The 20,722-nt window shown below is 39.7% G+C and overlaps 1 protein-coding gene across 6 annotated transcripts in view; it reads right to left on the reverse strand.

Annotated features, from left to right (window-relative positions):
* Window positions 1–20,722, reverse strand: part of CORIN (corin, serine peptidase) — a 322,793-nt gene that overhangs the window by 164,905 nt on the left and 137,166 nt on the right. For all 6 annotated transcript variants that reach the window (XM_008248589.4, XM_070068193.1, XM_008248573.4 and 3 more), the window contains one exon: window positions 9,161–9,342. In XM_008248589.4, the coding sequence (XP_008246811.2) occupies window positions 9,161–9,342 (182 nt within the window). The remainder of the gene's footprint in view (window positions 1–9,160; window positions 9,343–20,722) is intronic.

Here is a 20,722-nt window from a genome sequence, read left to right on the forward strand (position 1 = left end):
AATTTGGGGATAGAGTCATCTGAAAGTCCCAAAATATTGAAATCTTGTCCAATTAAAGCTACAACAGGGGAAGTACATAACAAAGATATAAGAGTAGGTAGCCAAAATATTAGAATAACAAAGTTACAAGGATAACTAAGTCAATAGAAAACAAACATGCAATAGGAAAAGAAAAAGAACTTCTTTGAAAGGATATATACCAACTCCAAGATGGCTATAGGGAAAAGACATGCTGACTTTGACCATAGGAAAGTTAGAAGTTAAAGCAAAGGAAGTGTATCTCCAGGGAGCACTGGAGAGATGTCTGCAGTGGAAATTCTACAGAACAGAGAGGGATGCCATGGAGCAGAGTGGAAAGAGCAGACACACAGCAGCAAGCAGGGACACCACACGTGACTCCTACAACCCGGGCTGGAAAAGACACCAGCTCCTGAGAGCAAGGAGAGCCGACTGCAGCAGCCCATGCCATTTGTGATACTGTCTGAGGCAGAGCCTTGCAGACCATATGGATTTTGAGCCCAGCCTGGAGTCCTAGCAGGGATCCTGGGTACCCACCTAATCCAGCAAAGGAAAAGCATATTTCTCTCTCTCCATCCCTGCACAAGGCTCCCGGGGCATCTGGCGGGGCAGTGCCATCTTCACATCAGCAGAGGCCATGGAAGCTCTCCCACACGCAAAATCTAGGAGCTTTTACCAGATGAAAAATGCTCATTCCCCAGACTCAGTCTGGCTGGGAGGGTTGACAAGGGGCTGGGCATCCACTTAGGACTGTGAGCTGCTGCCATCCTCTCAACCTATCACGGCTCTGGGGCTCAAACCTCCAAGACAGAGCCCCTGCAGGCAGCTGGCTCTGGGAATGGCTCTGCTCTCCCCATGGACAGTTCTCCCTCTCCCTCTCCGAGCCTTCAGGGGATCCTCTGCAACTGGTGACTGTGTAAGCCTTGTGTGCTGTGGCAATTCTCTGACTGCATGATAGGGCACGGGGTGTAGCCTGGTCTCTGGGCAATCGGTGTCTGGCACCAGAAGCTCAGAGTTCCCCGAGTGCCTGTGTAGATCACTACAGGGGGTTCCGTGCTCACACTGAGGACTATGCAATTCATGTGCCAGTGTGGGTGAGGGTTGTAGTCACTGTAGGCAATCCCTGGGCATTGATCACCACGGAAGACAGGAGGTGAGGGTGTGGTTACCCCAACACTCTCCCCTGCTGACAACAGAGGACCATGTTCAATTTGGGTATAACCCTGGATTCTCGTCCCACCTTTGAGCATTGACCAGGGCTCCATGGCCGCACCCAGCTTATGTCTCTGGGTATTCACTGAAGGAGAAAATATTCCACTAGGCCACAGAGGCACAGTTCAAAGATAAAACTCAGCAGTGCAGAAACCAACAAGTATTTCCACAAATACCTAAAAATAAACACAGAAATACAAGAAACAAGAACAGGAGGACAGCATGACTCACCAAAGAACAAAACACTGCAACAGGAGAATGTGAAGATGAGGAGACAAAGAAGGGCACTATGTAATGATCAAGCGATCAATTCAACAGGAAGATGTGACTATAGTAAATGTATATGCACCCAATCCCGGGAGCCTGGCTGTTTACAACAAATTTAACAGATCTAAAGGGAGACATTGACTCCAATACAATAGCACCTGGGGACTTCAACACTCCACTTTCATCAGTGGCAAGATCGACCAGCCAGAAAATCAACAAACAGAGCTAATCTAAACTATGGACCAAATGGACCAAACTAATATCTACAGAATGTTTCATCCCATAGCTGAAGAGTACATATTCTTTTCATCAGTGCATGGAACTTTCTCTATGATAGCCCAAATAATAGGTCATAGGGCAAGTTTCAAGAAATTCACAAAAACAGAAATCATACCATGTGTCTTTATTTCCATTTCATTCCATTGTGTTCAGAAAAGAACCACTAGAAAATATGCAAACACATGGAGACTGAACACACTCTTGAATGAAATTTCATAGAAGAAATCAAAAGGGAAATAAAGTTCCTGGAAACAAATGAAGATAACAGTACAACATATCAAAACTTATGGGATACAACAAAAGCAGTGCTAAGAGGGAAGTTTAGAGCAACTAGTGCCTACATCAAGAAATTGGAAAGGTATCAAATAAGTGAGCTATAAATAAATGCATGTCAAGGACCTAGATAAACAAACCAAAGTTAAAATTAGTAGAAGGAAAGAAACAACTAAAGAAATAAATACAATTGAAACAATATAAAAAACCAGTGAAACTAAGAGCTGCTTTTATGAAAAAATATATATATCATTGCCCTAACAACAACAACAAAAAAGCACAGGCTCAATTCAATCAGAGATGAAAAAAGAGATAACGATACCACAGAAATAAAAAATATCAACAGGAATTACTACAAATAACAAATAGGAAAATCTAGATGTTTAGATTCCTGGAACAATCTACCTAAATTGAGTCAGAAAGACAGAGAAAACTTAAACAGACCAGTAACGATGACAGAGATGGAATCAGTAATAAAGACATTCCCAACAAGAAAAAGCCCAGGACCAGTTGGCTTCATTGCTAAATTCTTCCAGAGGAATTAATTTCAATTCTTCTCAAGCTATTCAAAACAATTTAAAGTGAGGGAATCCTCCCAAACATGCTTCTCCAAGGCAAGCATCACCTTATTTCCAAAATCAGAAAAATATAAAAACAGACAAAGAGAACTATAGGGCCGGCGCAGCAGCTCACTAGGCTAATCCTCTGCCTGTGGCACCAGCACACCGGGGTCTAGTCCCAGTCGGGGTGCCGGATTCTGTCCCGGTTGCCCCTCTTCCAGACCAGCTCTCTGCTGTGGCCAGGGAGTGCAGTGGAGGATGGCCCAAGTCCTTGGACCCTGCACCCCATGGGATACCAGGAGAAGTACCTGGCTTCTGCCATCGGAGCAGTGCGCCGGCCGCAGTGCACCAGCCGTGGCGGCCATTGGAGGGTGAACCAACGGCAAAAGGAAGACCTTTCTCTCTGTCTCTCTCTGTCACTATCCACTCTGCCTGTCAAAAAAAAAAAAAAAAAAAAAAAAGAGAGAGAGAGAAAGAGAGAACTATATATAAATCTCTGATGAACATAGATGAAAAAATTGTCAACAAAATATTAGCTAAACATATTCAACAACATATCAGAAAGATCATTCATGTGTGCCAAGTGGGATTTATCCCTAGCATTCAGGGATGGTTCAACATACACAAAATCAATGTGATACATCACTTTAACAGACTGAAGAATAAAAACCATATGGTTATCAATAGATGCAAAGAAAGCAGTAGATAAAATACAACATCTCTTCATGATGAAAACCTTAAGCCAATTGGGCATAGAAAGCACATCCCTCAACACAATCAAGGCAATTTATGACAAAAACATGGCCAGCATCATATTGAATGCAGAAAAGTTGGGAGCATTTCCACTAAGATTGTGAACCAGACACTATGTGCAATTTTACCACTGTTATTCAATATAGACATGCAAGCTTTAGCCAGAGCTTGCCTAAACTTTTCTTTAGGCAAGAAAAATAAATCAAAGGAACACAAATTGGAAAGGACGAAGTCAAATGATCCCTATTTGCAGATGACATGATTCTATATTTAGGGGAACCAAAAGGCTCCACACTGAGAGACTATGGGAATTCATGAAAGAATTGTCAGGTGACAGGATATAAAATTAACACAAAAAATACTCTTTGTATACACAATGTCATGGCTAAGAAGGAATTTCTAAGGTCAGTCCTGTTCACAATAGCTATAAAAATTTAAATATCTTGGAATAAATTTAACCAAGGAGGTGAAAGATATCTATGACAAAAATTACAATACATTAAAAAAGAAATGATACAAAAAATGGAAAAATCATCCATGTTCATGAATTGGAGCAATTAATATAATATGTCCATACTATCAAAAGCAATTTACAGATTCAGTGTGATCCCAATCACAATACCAATGATATTCTTCTCAGATATAGAAAAAATGTTAAAATTTATATGGAAACACAAGAGATCCAAATAGCTAAAGAAATCTTAAACAACAACAAAAAGCCAGAGACATCATAATACCAGATTTCAAGATATACTACATGGCAGTTATACTCAAAACAGCCTCAATTCTGACACAAACCAATAGAACAAAATAGAAAACCAAGAAATTAATTCACATACCTATAACCAACTAATCTTTCACAAAGGCAGTAAAATCAATCCTGGAAGAAAGAACAGTCTCTTCAACAATGACTCTGGAAAAACTGGATCTTCAAACACACAATTATGAAATAAGACCCCTACCTTACACCTTATACAAAAATCAACTCAAAATAGATCAAAATCTAAATTATAAACTGATGCCATCAAATTTCCAGAGAAAAACCTCAGAGAAACTCTGCAGGACATTGGCATAGACAAAAACTTCTTGAAATGTGCCAGAAGCACAATCAAAGCTAAAATAGACAAATGAGATTCTATCAAGCTAAGATGCTTCTGCACTGCAAAAGAAACACTTAGCAAAATGAAGAGGCAATCAACAGAATGAGATAAAATATTTGAAAACTATGCAACTGATAAATGATTAATATCCAGAATCTATAAAGAGCTGAAGAAACAACTGCAAAACAAACAACCCAGTTAAGAAATGGGCAAAAGACTTGAAAAGGCTTTTTTTCAAAAGAAGAAATTCAAATGGCCAATAGACATATGAAATAATGCTCAGGACCACTAGCCGTCAGGGAATTACAAATCAAAACCACAATGAGGTTTCACCTCACCCCAGTTACAAAAGTTCTCATACAGAAATCAATAAACAATAAATGCTGGTGAACATGTATGGGGAAAAATACCCTAATCCACTGTTGTGATATTACAAACTAATACAACTATTGTGGAAGACAACATGGAGATGCCTGAGAAAGTTCTAAACAGATATACCATATGACCCAGCTATTCCACTCCTGAGAATATCCAAATGAAATAGTCAGCATATAAAAGAATTATCTGTACCCCCATATTTACTGCAGCACAATTCATTATAGCTAAGATATGGAATCAACTCAGATGCCCATCAACTGATGACTGGATAAATGTCATAAATATACACTATGGAATACTTCTCAGCTGTAAAAAAAATGAAATTCTGTCTTTTGTGACAATATAACTGAACCATTATACTCAGTGAAATAAGCCAGTCCAAAAAAGACACCACAGTGCAGGGAAAACATATGTATCTAACAGAGTACAAGAATATGTAATATATATGAGCAAAGTTGACATTGAGAATCAATTGCTGTTTATAGCCCTTGTCTCTACTATTGAGGAATATTTATTTTCCTTCTTACTATTTGTTGAGTTCTTTACTTGGTGAAGATTTAATGTTATAATTATAAAATAAACTGAAAGTATGTCACTGTAAAAGAAAAAAACGATATATACAACTGATAGATCTCTAGTAAGACCAAGAAGAAAGGCACATATTACCAACATTAAAATGAAAATGGAAATATCATGTATATATATATATAAAACATTAAAAAGAGAATAAAGATCATGAATAACTATAAATATCCATGACAATTTAAATAAACAAATTTCTTAAAATATACTACTTATCAAAAAGAAATTAGAAAAAAATTAAAATTCTGGACACTTCCTTATCCATTAAACGTATTGGATGTAAAGTTTTAAATCTTTCTATAAAGAAATATCGAGTCTGAGACAGTTTTGTGATAAATTTCTTTAAACATTGAAACAAGGAATATACCAGTCTTAAACTCGTAACTTTTTTTGGATTATCAAAACTTTGATACAATAGCAAGACAGTGATACAACAAAAAAGGAAAAATCACACATGAAGTTTTTTCCTCATAGACAATAATATAAATAAACCAAACAAATCACTGGCAAACAAAATCCAAAAATAAGTAAAAAAGACTAATATATCATGAACAAAACTTTTACAAGATTTGTAAAAGTGAAGATTACTCCAGGAAATAAAGGAATTTCAGTTTTCAAAAAATCATCAGTATAGGGGAACATTTATGAAAATTGTCTCTCCCATGAGAACACTGGTTAAAGCTGCTGACTGTGATGCCAGCATCCCACATGGGTAAGGATTTATGTCCCAGCTTCTCCACTTCTGATCCAACTCCCTGTTAATGGCTTGTGAAAAGCAGCAAAGGATGGCCCAAACATATGAGCCCCTGCCACCTACAAGTGTGGTGGAATGAGAAGGCCATGCCAAAATGGCCACTGGCAACAGAACCTGCCTGGCAACAGGCTGTGATTGGACGGCTTCAGAAACCACATAGTAATGGAGACTGCCTGGCAACAGGCTGTGATTAGTTAGGGCATAAACCGCCCCTTGATTGGATTGGCTGCCTTGGCTATATAAGCTATTGTACCAAGTGAAATAAACAAGTCTGCAAGCTGCTTGCCTCTAGCCCGCTTTCACCCAACTCACGGGGTCTGTGTGGTGACTCCACGCCTCTTGCCCCCACCACACTCCTCAAAATGAATCCACCTCAACATCTGGCACCCAACATGGGGCTCGAACCCACGACCCTGAGATTAAAAGTCTCATGCTCTACCAACTGAGCTCGCCAACACACAAGGAGCTTCTGGCTCCTGGCTTTGGCCTGGCCATTGCATCCACCTGGGGCATAAACCAGCAGGTAGAAGATCTATCAATATCTTTCTCCTTTTCTCTCTTTCAAAATAAATAAATCTTTAAAAAAGTCTGTGTACTGGGGGCAGATGTTTGGCATTTTAGTTTCCCATATCCCACACTGGAGTGCCTGGTCCAACTTTCATTCCAACTCCTTGCTAATGCGCTCTCTGGAAGACCACAGATGATGGTTCAAGAACTTCGGGTTCCCTGGCACCCATGTGAGAGAACCAAACAAAGTTCCAGGCTCCCAGTTTTAGCCGGTCTCAGTCCTGGCTATTGCAGGCATTTGGGGAATAAACTCGGAAATGGAAGTGAGCTCTCTCTTTCTCTCCACCTTTCAAGTAAAATGAAAACAAAATTTTTAAAAACTGTTCAAAAGATTAATCTCAAAGAACATAAAAAAGCATTTGGTGATCATATATCTATTTGATAAGACACTTATACCCAGACTATATAAAGAATCTTATACTTCAGCAATTAAAAAACAAATAAATAACTTAATTCCACAATGAGTTAAGTACAGGAATAGATATATCTTAGTATAAGAAATAAAAATGATCAACACTAACAAGCTCTCTATATAATGTTCAATATAATCAGTCATCAGTACAATGCATATCAAAATCACAATAAGGGAGCTGGTGCTGTAGCGTAATAGGTAAAGCCATTCCCTGCAATGCCAACATCCCATACGGGTGCTGGTTCTAGTCCTGGCTGCTCTACTTCCAATCCAGCTCCCTGCTATGTCATGGGAAAGTAGTAGAAGATGGCCCAAGTCCTTGGGCCCCTGCATCCAGGTGGGAGACCTAGAAGAAGCTCCTGCCCCAGATCAGCCCAGCTCTGGCTATTGAAGCCATTCTGGGAGTGAACCAGTGGATGTAAGGTATCACTTGCTCTCTCTCACCCTCTGTCTCTCTAACTCTACCTTTCAAATAAATTAAAAAAAAAAAAACCACAATGAGGTGCTACTTCATATTAATGAGATGCTATTTCATACCAACTAGAACGCTACTTCCTATCAACAAAGAGGACAATAAGTGTTGATGAGGATGTATGGAAATTATAACTCTCATACATTAATGATGGGATCTAATATTTGCCAAAAAATGTTACTGCTAGTCCTAGCAAGTCTACTCCTAAGTACGTACCCAAAAGAATTAGAACTGTATGTCACTTAAAAGTATATATGAATATTCAGCATTATTTTATAATAGTCAAAAGGTAAAAATAATCTAATTGTTCTTCAATATATGAATAAATGATAAATGTATTTCTACAATAAAAATGAAGTACTGATCCATGCTACCAACATGTACGAACCTTAAAAACATTATGGTATGTGTAAGTTAGTCACAAAAAAAATTCATACAGTATGAGACTATTCATATGAAATCTCCAAAACTGTCAAATTCATAGAAACACAAAGTAAACTAGTGATCACCAGGGGCTGAGGCGAGAGGGAATCGCAATTTATTGCTAGTGGATATAGGGTTTATTTTTAGGAAAATGAAGATGTTCTGGAATTTCACAATAGTGATGTGTAGACAACTCAGAAGTACACTAAAACCATTTACTTGCACACTTTAAACAGATTGTTATGGTATGTCAGTTATATCTCAGTAACTCTGGTGTCTTTAAAAAGTAATGTGAAGAAAATGATACATCATCGTATTACACCATTTTCTGTTACTATGACCAAATCCCTGAAGCTGAGTACCTGACACAGAAAAAGAGTTCTATTTAGCTCAGTTTCAGCAGCCAAGGTCTAAACCACGTGACACTGGCTCTTACAAGTTCTCCTTGGATGTATCACCTCATGGGACCGTGGGAGCACAGGGGAGAAGCAGCACCCACATGCTGAGAGAGGAAGCCGAAGTGTGGGGAGGAGACAACCTTGCTGTTTGCGTAACAAATTTTTACACATAACTGGAAGAAGTATAAATTAGTACAGCTACTTTAGAAAACGTTTTGTTAAACAATTATTAAAACATGTTTAAAGAAATGTACAAAAAGAGTAGTCACAACTGATAACAGTTGCAGACTGGAAACAATTCAAGTGCCTAACAGTAGAAAAATATGTTGTGGTATATTATTAACGACTATACAACAATTAAGATGAACGAACTACAAGATAGAAGTGTAATCAATCTGCTAATGTAATGCTAAGCAAATGTTCCCAGATACCAAAAGGTTACATACTGTGTGTTTCCTTTTTATGAAGTTCAGAAGTCAGCAAAACCATCCAAGGTGACAAAGTCAAGCAGGGGTTTATCTGGGAAGGGCACGATCTGACAGGGAGCAGACTGACGGATGTTTCTGCAGTGCTGTTAATACTGTTTCTGATCCGAGTGCTGGCTACCTGGGTCTGGTCACTCTGCTAGAATTTATTGGACTATGTACATAACGTGCAAACCTCTCTATATGAATGTTATACTCAAATACTGGCAAGAATTAAAGACACCTACTTTGCTTTCCATTTTCCTGCTGTGGCGAGAAGCAAATCCTGCTGGCATTGCTGCTTTCGGTTTGGTTTCTAAACTGCGAGCATTTCAGAAAATCAGGCCAGGTGGAGTTCACCATCCCCAGGACGGATTCACAGCCGCCTTTTGCAGCCTCACAAAAAGATCTACAGGGCAGGAGGCCACGGCTAGAAGGAAAGAAAAAGGTGAAAATTAATGTTTCTAGAAAACACTTCTCAACTGATAATGAAGTTAAAGTTGGCCATCAGTGCTCTATTATCTTAATATGTATTTCATTGAGTCAACCATTTAAATTTCTATAGTCAATCCTAAAACAATGATTTCAGCCACTTGATTATCTAGGATCTAGAATGAATAAGCTAATTCCATAACACATCATTTAATTAGCATTTGTAGAAATATTTATCCCAAATGACTTTTTAAAAATTTTCTCTAATATGTGTGACAACCAAGAAAAAGAGCCCTATTTTATATCAAAAATGGGAAAATTAACGTGAAATGAAGGTCTCCAAAAAGCAAAGGCAGAAGTGGGTCACAAAATAGGTTGCTCTCTAGTTTTTTTTTTTTTTTTTTTTTTTTTTTTTTTTTTTTTTTTTTTTTTTTTTATCTTCCTTTTGAGAAACTCAAAGTGTCTGAGAGGGAAAAAGCTGTCCCTTAACTCTCTGTCCTCTCTGGAAATGAAACATTACACAAACACGTAGCAATTTGGAAGACCTTGTATGATTATTTACCTTTCTATTCGGTTTTCTGCAAAATAGGAAAGTGCAGTAACTATCCGTTACTGGTAGCAGTACTGATGTCCCTGGAGCCGCCTTCGTTCACCTGACAATCTCAAACCCTCCAAGAGCCTCAGCTCTGCATGAACCTTGTTCCCTTGCACGCCCATGAAATGGCTTTTTGCTGTCAGTTATAGACTGCATCTTTCACCCTGGCTGGTCATCTGGTAAAGGCATCTCAAATGATTTTGGGGAAAACGCTAGTCAAATCAAAGCCTGCAATGTACAAATGCACAGTTGACAAGGTATCACAGAATCATAGTCTATTAGACATACAAAATCACCCTAAACCTCATTTAAACCCAGCTATTGAGAAGAGCAGACCCAGGGAAACGCTGGATGGACTGCATGTCACACAGCTCCTAATGGCAGAAGCGAGGACAGAACTCAAGCATTGAGCCTTTCAGACCATTTTCTACCAAATCTCCTATATTGTCTGTTCTCAGATAAGGGCCAAATAATTGGACTTTAAAAGCCCCTTGACAAAACAAGCTCATTTATAATAATACCTCATTTGTGCTTCTACAGATTAAAGAACATAATGGGACACACAGCCATTGAGATAAAATTGAACTGAAATGGTCTGTAAAAGAATCTTTGGGGGAGAGATTTTATTATACATAAAAATGTGGAAAAGGGAACTCAACTACATTCACACAAAAAATATTTCTGACCTTCCTCTCAGAAAGCCACATTAAAACTTTTAGAATTCTGCCATTCACATAATTTTCTACATACATTAATGTGTAACTAAACTTTATGGTGAAAGTACAGAGAGAGAGAGGTTTTGCATTTGAAAGAATTAGTTTTTGTGCATAAAAGTGGATTGGTCCAGGTAAACATCTTGATATAAAGAAACCACCTAACTGCCATTCAGCAAACACACTAGGTATTTACAGGACTAAAAATGTATCACTCAAATAACATTTTTTGAGCATTTATTATCCTAAGTCTTATGCCAGAATAGTTAAAAACTGTAATGTTCTTAAATAAAACCGAAGTTCACAGTTAAGGAATATGGAGAAGGTAGAATTACTAAGCAACTGCTTACACTTTAGTATGTGTTGTTCTAAGTTCTTCCCAGGCATTAAATCATTTATTTCTTCAAAATAGCTCTGTGACATAGGGACTAATACCATCCCCGCTGTGGTTTAGGTGGGTCACCCAGAAGTTCACATGCTAGAAACTTGACCTCCAAACTCAACCATTAATGATATTTGGAGGTGAAGCCTTTGAAGAGTAATTAGGGTTAGATGCAAGCAGGATGAGGCCCCCATGATGGCAGGAGTGGCTAAGAGGAAGAGACTGAACTAGACCTTTCCTGTCTCACCACGGGTTGCTTTCCATTGTGTTATGAGGCAGCAAGAAGGCCCTCACCAGAAGCCAAGCGGTGCCATGCTCTTGGGCTTCCCAGCCTCTAGAATATGAGCTAACTAGACCATTATTCTTTTATAAATTATTTGATCTGGGATTTTTTAATACAGCAGCAAAAAATGTTACCAAGACAATCGCTAGTATACAAACAAGGAAACCAGAGCACTGGGAAAATAAGAAACCTGTCCAAGTTCACTGAGGTCATAAATAGGATTAGAACTCTGGTTGAGTGACCCAAGGATCCACTGTTTAACTTTTGCACTACAGGTAATTTCTGACTTCACAAACGAATGCTTCAGAAGTGCAAGTCAAGGTTAGTTCAAAATTTGAAGGCACTTTCCCGTGGCACAGCCATGCACACCCTGGTGGGGCTCTCCCTTCATTCTACCATCATGATACTTAGGAAAGGCTTGAGGAAAGAGAAGAGACATATCTGTTTTCACTTTGAAAAGCAAGAGATAGTCCACAGTACAGCTATGAATCAAGCCAGCCTTGTCTTTTGCATTCCTCATTCACCTGCTGGTCCCTGACCATGGTTCTTGGGGTCCTATACCATCCTGACCTTCCAAATTGAACCCCCCTGCAAAATGGCCACCTCTACCATCATACTCAAAGCAGTTCTTCCCTTCCTACAATCCAGCGTGTACTCCCAATCATAACTAATCTCAATTAGACTTATTTAAAAGATGAAAACCTGGGAAGAAAAATACATTAATCTACAATAACACACACTTGACCCGTCCAGAGATTTTTTTCATCATTACAAGACTGTCTGCCCCAGGCAAAGGAATCTGATAAAATTTCATTTAAAGGCAAAAAAAAAAAAAAAATTGGACATCTTTTGCAAAGCTGCCAGCACTCAGCAGCTCGACTGCCACAAGCAGTTCCTCGACCTTGGTGCAATGCTGTACTCACCTCCTTTATTATTTTTATTACACACCATTTCTCAGAATCATCTCATCTAGACCAACAGCGATGAAGTTCCACGCAGGAGCCAGCAGGCTGTTCTCATGTTCTCAAGTCTAACTCAGAAATGGACTCGCATCCTTGACTCTGGTGAGGGCTGTGTTTCTACATGAAAACACCACATCTGTCACTGTCATTTTTACACGGCTGACCCTCTACAGACTTGGCTTCCTCATTTGAAAACCAAGATGTTTTAAAGAGCTGGAATTGGGATGAATTTTCATGATCCTTTTTCCACTGACATTTTACAAATCAAAATTCATCCTTTAATACAATATTTCTAAGAATACTGATAATCCCCTCAGCTTTGCTAAGTTTTGACAGGTAACAGACCTGGGAATTTGTTCTGGGAATAGAGAGTGATGTTAAAATACCATCAGACCATCCATTCTAAAAATAGGGACTAAGAAAAACGTGCAGAGTGTTTCCAAATAGGTCTCTTAAGAGGTGTCACCAACCGAAACCCCTAAGCTTTAAATTGCTGGACCAGGACACGTGAAATGGTGATAGAGTATTAATAACTAGAAATCCTTTCAAATGGAGAGCAAAATGAAAAGACATTTGTTCTTGCTTTGCATGAAATTCAACTACTTCTGAAGGCTGAAATATTTTGCTTTTCATCAGTTGGGACAGTCTGAGGAGACAGGCAGACTGGGAACTGGAAAACAGGGTTCAGCCTAGGGGAGGTGGCCACTTCAGCTATCACAACACTGTTTTAGACATGGTGATTGTCTTAAATGCAAGTGTGAAGTGGATTAGGTGTTGTGCAAGAGTCACTAACACATTTCAGCTAAAATGAAAGCAGAAGACCCTTATAGAACCTCTATCATTAATTGTAGAAACATTCAATAAGTATATAAGGAATATTACTATATAGTCATGAGATTTTATGATTTCACTAAGACGGATGCTGTAAAATGATTTTTCTGCCACAGGAGCATATTTTTTTTTATTTGACAGATAGACAGTGAGAGAGAGAGAGAGAAAGGTCTTCCTTCTTTGGTTCACCCCCAAATGGCCACTACGGCTGGAGCTACACCGATCCAAAGCCAGGAGCTAGGTGCTTCCTCCCGGTCTCCTATGCAGGTACAGGGGCCCAAGCACTTCAGCCATCCTCCACTGCCCTCCCGGGACACAGCAGAAAGCTGGACTGGAAGAGGAGCAACTGGGACTAGAACCCGTGACCATATGGGATGCTGGCGCTGCAGGCGGAGGATTAACCAAATGAGCCATGGCACCGGCCCGAGGATCATAAACTTTTAATTTTTAGAGAGTTTATACCAAAGGTTTTGTTATGATGTATCCACAAATATATAGATTTTATCTGCCAGGAAACAGTTCTGATAAGGACATGAAGTTAAAATTATTGAATAAACTTATATGACCAATGGATTTTTTAAATAACCTTGTTTTTATCTTGATTTTTATACCTACTGAGAATTATAAAAATAGTACATAAAGTTTTCAATTATTCAGACTCCTCTAAGATAAGTAGTTTACGTAACTGTAAATATTAGAACCAGGAAATCCACATTAGTGTGATGCCTTTCAACCAAGGATTATATCCAAAGATACCAAGATCTCTAGGACCAACTCCCTCATCACATTTAGTTGTCACTTTTTATTTTCCTTGGCAGATAAGGTTTAAATATAAGGTTTAAATTTTTTTTTATTTTTGGCAGATAAGGTTTAAATATATTAAGAGAGCTTAGGATTTAATTTTTTTTTTTTAAACACAAAAGGCACTCTGTGGCAGGCAGACTCTACAAAGGTCACCAGCGACCTTTCCAGCCTGGTGTTGTGCCCCATCTAAGCTGCTCCTCTCCAAGTGGCCATCCCAGTGACTAGCTTCCCAGCAATAGAAGGTAATGGGATGTTCCTTCTATCACTGGATTAACATGAGATTGTGACTTCCACCTTCCTCAGACTCTCCCTTACTGGATTTTATGAAGCAAGTTCCCAGACTGGGGAGGCCCACATGGCAAAGACCTGAGGGTAGCCTCTGGCCAGCAGCCAGCTGGGCACTGAGGCCTTCAGTCCAATAGCCCCCCTTGAGGAACTGAAATCCTTTCTGTGTCACATGAGCTTGCAAGGGTATCCCTCCCCAGTCAAACCTGCAGATAAGGTGCCAACCATGGCCAATACCTTAATTGCACCCATTTGGAAGACCCAGCTAAGCCATTCCCAGATTCCTGACCAACAGAAACTGTATCATCTCATAGTTAGGTACATGCTATTTTAAGATACTATGACTATGGCAATACATTATGCAGCAAAAGGTAACTAATACATTTGTCTTTGACATACCACTTTTTTGAAGTTACTACTGAGTTAGAGATACTCTGCATTAGTGACACACACACTATCATGATTTTAAAAATTACATTCCTTAGGGCAGGTATTTGGCCTAGTAGTTAAGCTGCTGGTTATTTTAATGCTCATGTCCCATATCAGAGCACCTAGTTTCAATATCTACCTCTAGCTCATTTCAAAGCTAATGCAGACCTTGGAAAGCACTGGTGATAGCCTAAGTAACTGGGTTCCAGCCACATGGGAGATCTGGGTTGAATTCTGGAACCAACTTGGGGTCCTCTCCTCCCCTCCCCTATTCAACCACTCTTTCAGGCATTTGAAAAATGACTTCTCACTTTTCCTCCCTCCCTCTCCCTCTCCCCCCCTATTCAACCACTCTTTCAAGCATTTGAAAAATGACTTCTCACTTTCCCTCCCCTCACCCTCCCCTCTCCCCCTCCCTCCCCCCCTTTCTCTCTCTCTCTCTCTCTCTCTCTCTCAAAGAGGGAGAGAGAAGGGAAAGAGAGAAAGAGACAGATAGGTAAAGAGAGGGAGAGAGAGGGATGCTTTCTGAAATACCATTTGTCTGGGTGTGGTCAGGCCGAGCTCTTCAGTGAATAATGCTCACAAGGTCACAGTCACAGGCAGCCCCTGAGCTGCAGCCCTTACATAGCAACGAAGAGAAATGTCGATGCTTGACGGATCTTTGACAATCTGTTCACTCTCTCCTTTGGCCTTGTGAGAAACAAACTTAAGGAGGAGATCGCTTGGCTGAGTACTGTGACTACGGCCCAGTTCAACCAATGTCTCACCCAGATGGCCTCCTCTCTCAAACATGAGCCACAGATAGCATAAAAACACAAAGTCATAAATGACACAAGAGCATGAATTCATCACCACTACTGGAAAACACAGAGGACAAGGGAGGGCCTGTTCTCCCTGGGAGGGGCCAGCAGCACCAGCCTAAGTCAGGACATTCTGGAACCACAAGAAACCTTAGACTTAGATGGGGTATGAAGGAAGCAACAGAGCGCCTTCCTTGGCTCTCATCTCCACTAGCCATGGGATGAGAAATTGTACAAGTGAATATTTGGATTTGTCATGACTCACATCAGAAGAGAAACAATAAGAAGTCAGCCTAAGTTTTGGTCACTTTGGTCTCAAACTCTAACATCTAGGATGATGTCTGCCTTTTTCCAAAGTTGTATTATTCATCATTGCAGCAGGACAGAAATGAGCCACTTAAGTGCGACCACTGCAAAGTTCCACAATGCTTTAGAAAAACCAACAGTAGGCTGGAGCAGAGAGCCATTAGCACCTCAGGTTTAAAAGACAAGGGGAGGGGCCGGGCTGTGGTACAGCAGGTTAAAGCTCCAGCCTGAAACACCGGCATCCATATGGACTCCAGTTCTGGTCTGGGCTGCTCCACTTCCAATCCAGCTCTCTGCTGTGGCCTGGGAAAGCAGTAGAAGATGGCCCAAGTCCTTGGGCCCCTGCACCCGAGTGGGAGACACAGAAGAAAATCCTGGCTCCTGACTTCAGATTGGCTTAGCTCTGGCCATTGTGGCTATTTGGAGAGTGAACCAGTAGATGGAAGACCTCTCTCTGTAACTCTACCTCTCTCTGTAACTCTATTTTTTTTTAAAGATTTATTTATTTGTCAGAGTTACAGACAGTGAGAGAGAGACAAAGAGAAAGGTCTTCCTTCTGTTGGTTCATTCCCCAAATGGCTGCAACGGCCAGAGCTACTAATACTTCCATGAAGCACAATGGCATGTGCATAGAACAACAGTTACTATCTAGAACATAGCAAATGCTACAAATGAAGATTTTACTATTTGCTATTTGTTTTCATGGAGTCAGTTTACCAGCACATTCCTGGATCAAGGTGTCAATCAAGACATCTCCTACAACAATTTTTACTTCCACTTAGTGGAAAAATCATCATCACATACTTCTTGAACCACAGTAAGAAATCCTCTCAACCTTAAGTCATTGTCCACCATCACTACTATTCCTGTGATAGACATCTTCTTGGTGGTTATGCCATCTGCCCAACACTCCAAGCCCAAAGATCTTGGACTCACCATCCACATGCAATTAATCATTGCATACTGACAATTTCACTTCCTAAGAAGCCCTTAAGGGATCTGGTATTGTGTTGCAATAAGCTGCTACTTACGACACCGGGCATCCTGTATGGAAGTACCAGTTCAAGCCGAGGCTTCTTCTCTTCTGATCCAGCTCCCTACTAATGTGCCTAGAACAGCAGCAGGGCTCAGGCCCTTGCCACCCATGTGGGAGACGAGGGTGGAGTTCCTGGCTTCAGCCTGGCTCAGATCTGGATGCTTTAGCCATCTGCAGAGTGAACCTGTGGATGAAAGATCTCTCTCTCTCTTCTCTGTTGCTCTGCCTTAACAAAAAAATTAATCTTTAAAAATATCCATTAAGTCCATTTTCTCTCTCCCCCCATTTTGTGTCCTGTTAAAAGTCAATGAGCTGTCCCTGCTTCACTGTATGCTAGGTTTAGGCTATTACTCTGAGCTGCCTGTTTCCCCCACCCGGTCCACACAGCAAATTTCTCAATGCCCTCCAAATCCTATTCATGTGTTTTTCTCTTCCCCACTAGTAACCTCACTAACAGTGCCAAATGGGATGATTCTCTCCTTCTGTGTTAGCTCCACATCTTGCAAACTGGCCCCACTGTACAACAAATTGTTTATGTCTGGTCCCCTATTATGCTGAATCTCTTGAAGGCGGTACTGTGTTTTATTCCTCACATCCTCAGCATCAAACAATGCGCCCGACACATTGTGCGCACCAGTGTTTGCCAAAAGATTAAGCAAGTTGATCATTTTCCAACATCTTTGTTGAATAACTGATGGCAGAAACAGAGCACTCCCAAGCTAGACAAGTTCCCAGCACTGCTCCCGACATGGCCTCACCCCACATTCATTCTCTTGGGCAACAGTAACTATTCACTTCTAGGACTGATCCCATCTCTGCTTCTTTCTCCACTTCAGTAAGCTGCATCGGTTTGCTTGGGACATCTGGCTCGCCCTCACCCTCCGAACTCCCATGTCCTCATGGGGCCAATGTAACCTTCTTGGTTTCCTGAACAATGCTTAAAATTTCATCTCTTGCCACTGTATTTGAGCATCATAAAGGTCTCCATTTCCCTGTATTATTTAACTCATTGCTGTTATCACTATGTACTATCATTTACTTATTATTTCCTCCTTCTTACCAATGTAATACAAGCCCTTTGAGGCCAAGGGTTGTCAGCTATTTATATGTAAGTGTATCCCTACTGTATATAGTAACATTCCATAAGTATCTTTTGAATAATAAATGAGTCACATGCAGAGGATGAGTCAGTGACCTGCTTGGAATAAAAGTGGTAGTAGCAAAGCTGAAAGAACTGTCCCATCTAACTTCCAACTTACTGAGTTGCATAAGAGCTCACACCCCACTACCACCACTTTCAGGTCAGCAAATTCCACACATACTATCTAACCTTTAAGTAATTCCCATGTAACAGGAAAATGTAAGTAAAATCACTACAGATGCAAACCCTATTGTATACTAATAGTAGAATGTCACTCTGAAAATACACTTGAGGAAATGCCAACAGAAACATACAGCTTGAATTAAGAAGGGTGTGAATAATGTAAAACCACATATTAACTCCTGAAAGAACACATAAGAATCCCATACCCCTCTAACCAACACGATCCTGATTCTCATTAATATTTGGCATACTTTACCAGGGCCTGGGGGATAGCAGATTAACAAATCACAAAAGAAGCTTACAATTGCTAAATTTTTGCAGCTGTTTTGATTTTTGTGCATCATGAAGTGATGCCATAAATATGATTTCAAATGAACTGAATCATAAATATTTCTAAATTCTAGTTACATAACACAAATGAATTATGGAGAAAAGTATACCAATTATTCAACTGAACTTGATGAGATATGTGCACTTGAGACACTGTCAGTAGCATGCAAAGGCATTTTTAAAGATTAGATCTGTCATGGTCTGACTCTAGCTTAACATCTTTATAAAATAAAAGTAATCTTGGCCGGTGCCGTGGCTCAATAGGCTAATCCTCTGCCTTGCAGTACCGGCACACTGGGTTCTAGTCCCGGTCGGGGTGCTGGATTCTGTCCTGGTTGCCCCTCTTCCAGGCCAGCTCTCTGCTGTGGCCCAGGAGTGCAGTGGAAGATGGCCCAAGTGCTCGGGTCCTGCACCCCATGGGAGACCAGGAGAAGCACCTGGCCCCTGGCTTCGGATCAGTGCGGTGCGCCGGCCACAGCGTGCCGGCCGCGCCAGCCATTGGAGGGTGAACCAATGGCAAAGGAAGGCATTTCTCTCTGTCTCTCTCTCACTGTCTACTCTGCCTGTCAAAAAAAAAAAAAGTAATCTTTATTATCTAACCATATATTACCAATTTTTGAAGCATTTTGGTTCATAAAATGGAAGCTTGTCTAGCATTTGATATTTTGCAATACAAGGCCAAAAAGCAGACTAGCTCACCAGTCCTGCCGCAGGTTGAGAAGGGAACTGTACCACAATTAACTGGCCAACTGGACAGCCAAGCAGCCAGATTGCTGTGGCCCAAAAGACTGCTGTTTCCAAGTTAGACAGAGTCAAGGAAGTAAGTGGCAAATGACTTTCAGACTATTTAGTTGGTAATAGCAAAACTTTCTTTCAATACTGATCTATAATTTTCAATTATTATAAAAATATTTTTGTAATGTTTCCATTTATTCCCAAGTGTGACACAAAAAAACTTGAGACACGGGTTAAAACTTAGTAAAACAAACAAGCAAGTATAATTATTCTGTTCATGAAAATAATGAATTCTTCCAAAAATAGTTTTAAGTCAAGATGTATTTTCCAATAGGACTTTGTATTTAAACACAACCCTGAAATCATTTAAAGTGTCCCATGCTCTGTTGTATGACATTTAGGTCAAAATATATAATTAGTAGATATACAAGTTATTTTACTAAAATATAATCAGTAAAATTCAACTAAAAAATGACATGGAAACATAACGTTGTGAAATAGCAGACTCTACAAACTGGGTGGTGAGAAAGAAGCTTTATAGTTTTGTGTAGCAAAGAGTTTTCTTTAAAAAAAAAAAAAAAACTGACAACTTTAGTCCCCCCTCTTGACCATTTCAACAAATGGCCCATCTCAGACTTGGTTAGTTATTTGATGGAGCCCAAACCAGAAAATCATACCATCTGTGCATTTTAAATGACAGGAAAAATGTTTTAACTAGTTCATTAAGGTTTTATTGGTATAGAACAATCTGTCTACATCTAATGTATATAACTTTATGGAATTGAGGATTAGTGTATAAGCCCATTATTTCCCAAAGTTTCCTCCTGACTATTTTATGGCAATTAGAGTGTGCATGTGTGTCTGTATGTGTTAGAACATTCAACTTAAGAACACTTTAAGTAACGCAAACTGGGAAACGAGCTCATTTTTTACCAGGGAACTCTGCCACTTTTATAATAAAGTCTAGAGAATTTATAAGAAATGAAAAAATTGTGCTCTCCAAAGAGGAAGTTTCAAAGATCTCTGAAGACTGTTTTTCTCTTTACTAGAGGTTGAAATGAAATGTCCCTAGAGCTTTTATTTTACCTAGTTAGGATTTTGGCAAGAAGTGAAAGCTTAAAAGATGAACATAAGGCAAATAGAATATAGCAGAATTCAAATCTTGGTTTAGTTAGCAGTATTTTAGAAATAAATCCCACAGAATTAAAAATATGCAACTCAAAAACTCAGGATGAAAGAATCAAAGGGAGGGAAGAGGGTGAGCAGGCAGTATCATTACATTCTTAGAACTGTATCTATGATCTACATGTAATTTGTTTTCTTGGTATTAATATCACATTAACATGAGAATTGATGAGAACTGTGTTGTAGTACTTATCATGCAGTGACCTTGAGAATCTAATGTATTAACTCCTTAAATAAGGGAAAAAAACTCAATTAAATGAGAAGCAGATGACAGAGGAACAAGAACTTAACATTTGGAATTGGAAGTTCTATTTTCTACCATGAACTGTTTAACTCTGAGCAAAGACCAAGCCACTCAAAACACACAGGTATCTAAGA

The sequence above is a fragment of the Oryctolagus cuniculus genome, chromosome 2, assembly GCF_964237555.1.
Source record: "Oryctolagus cuniculus chromosome 2, mOryCun1.1, whole genome shotgun sequence".
Taxonomy (NCBI): Eukaryota; Metazoa; Chordata; class Mammalia; order Lagomorpha; family Leporidae; genus Oryctolagus; species Oryctolagus cuniculus.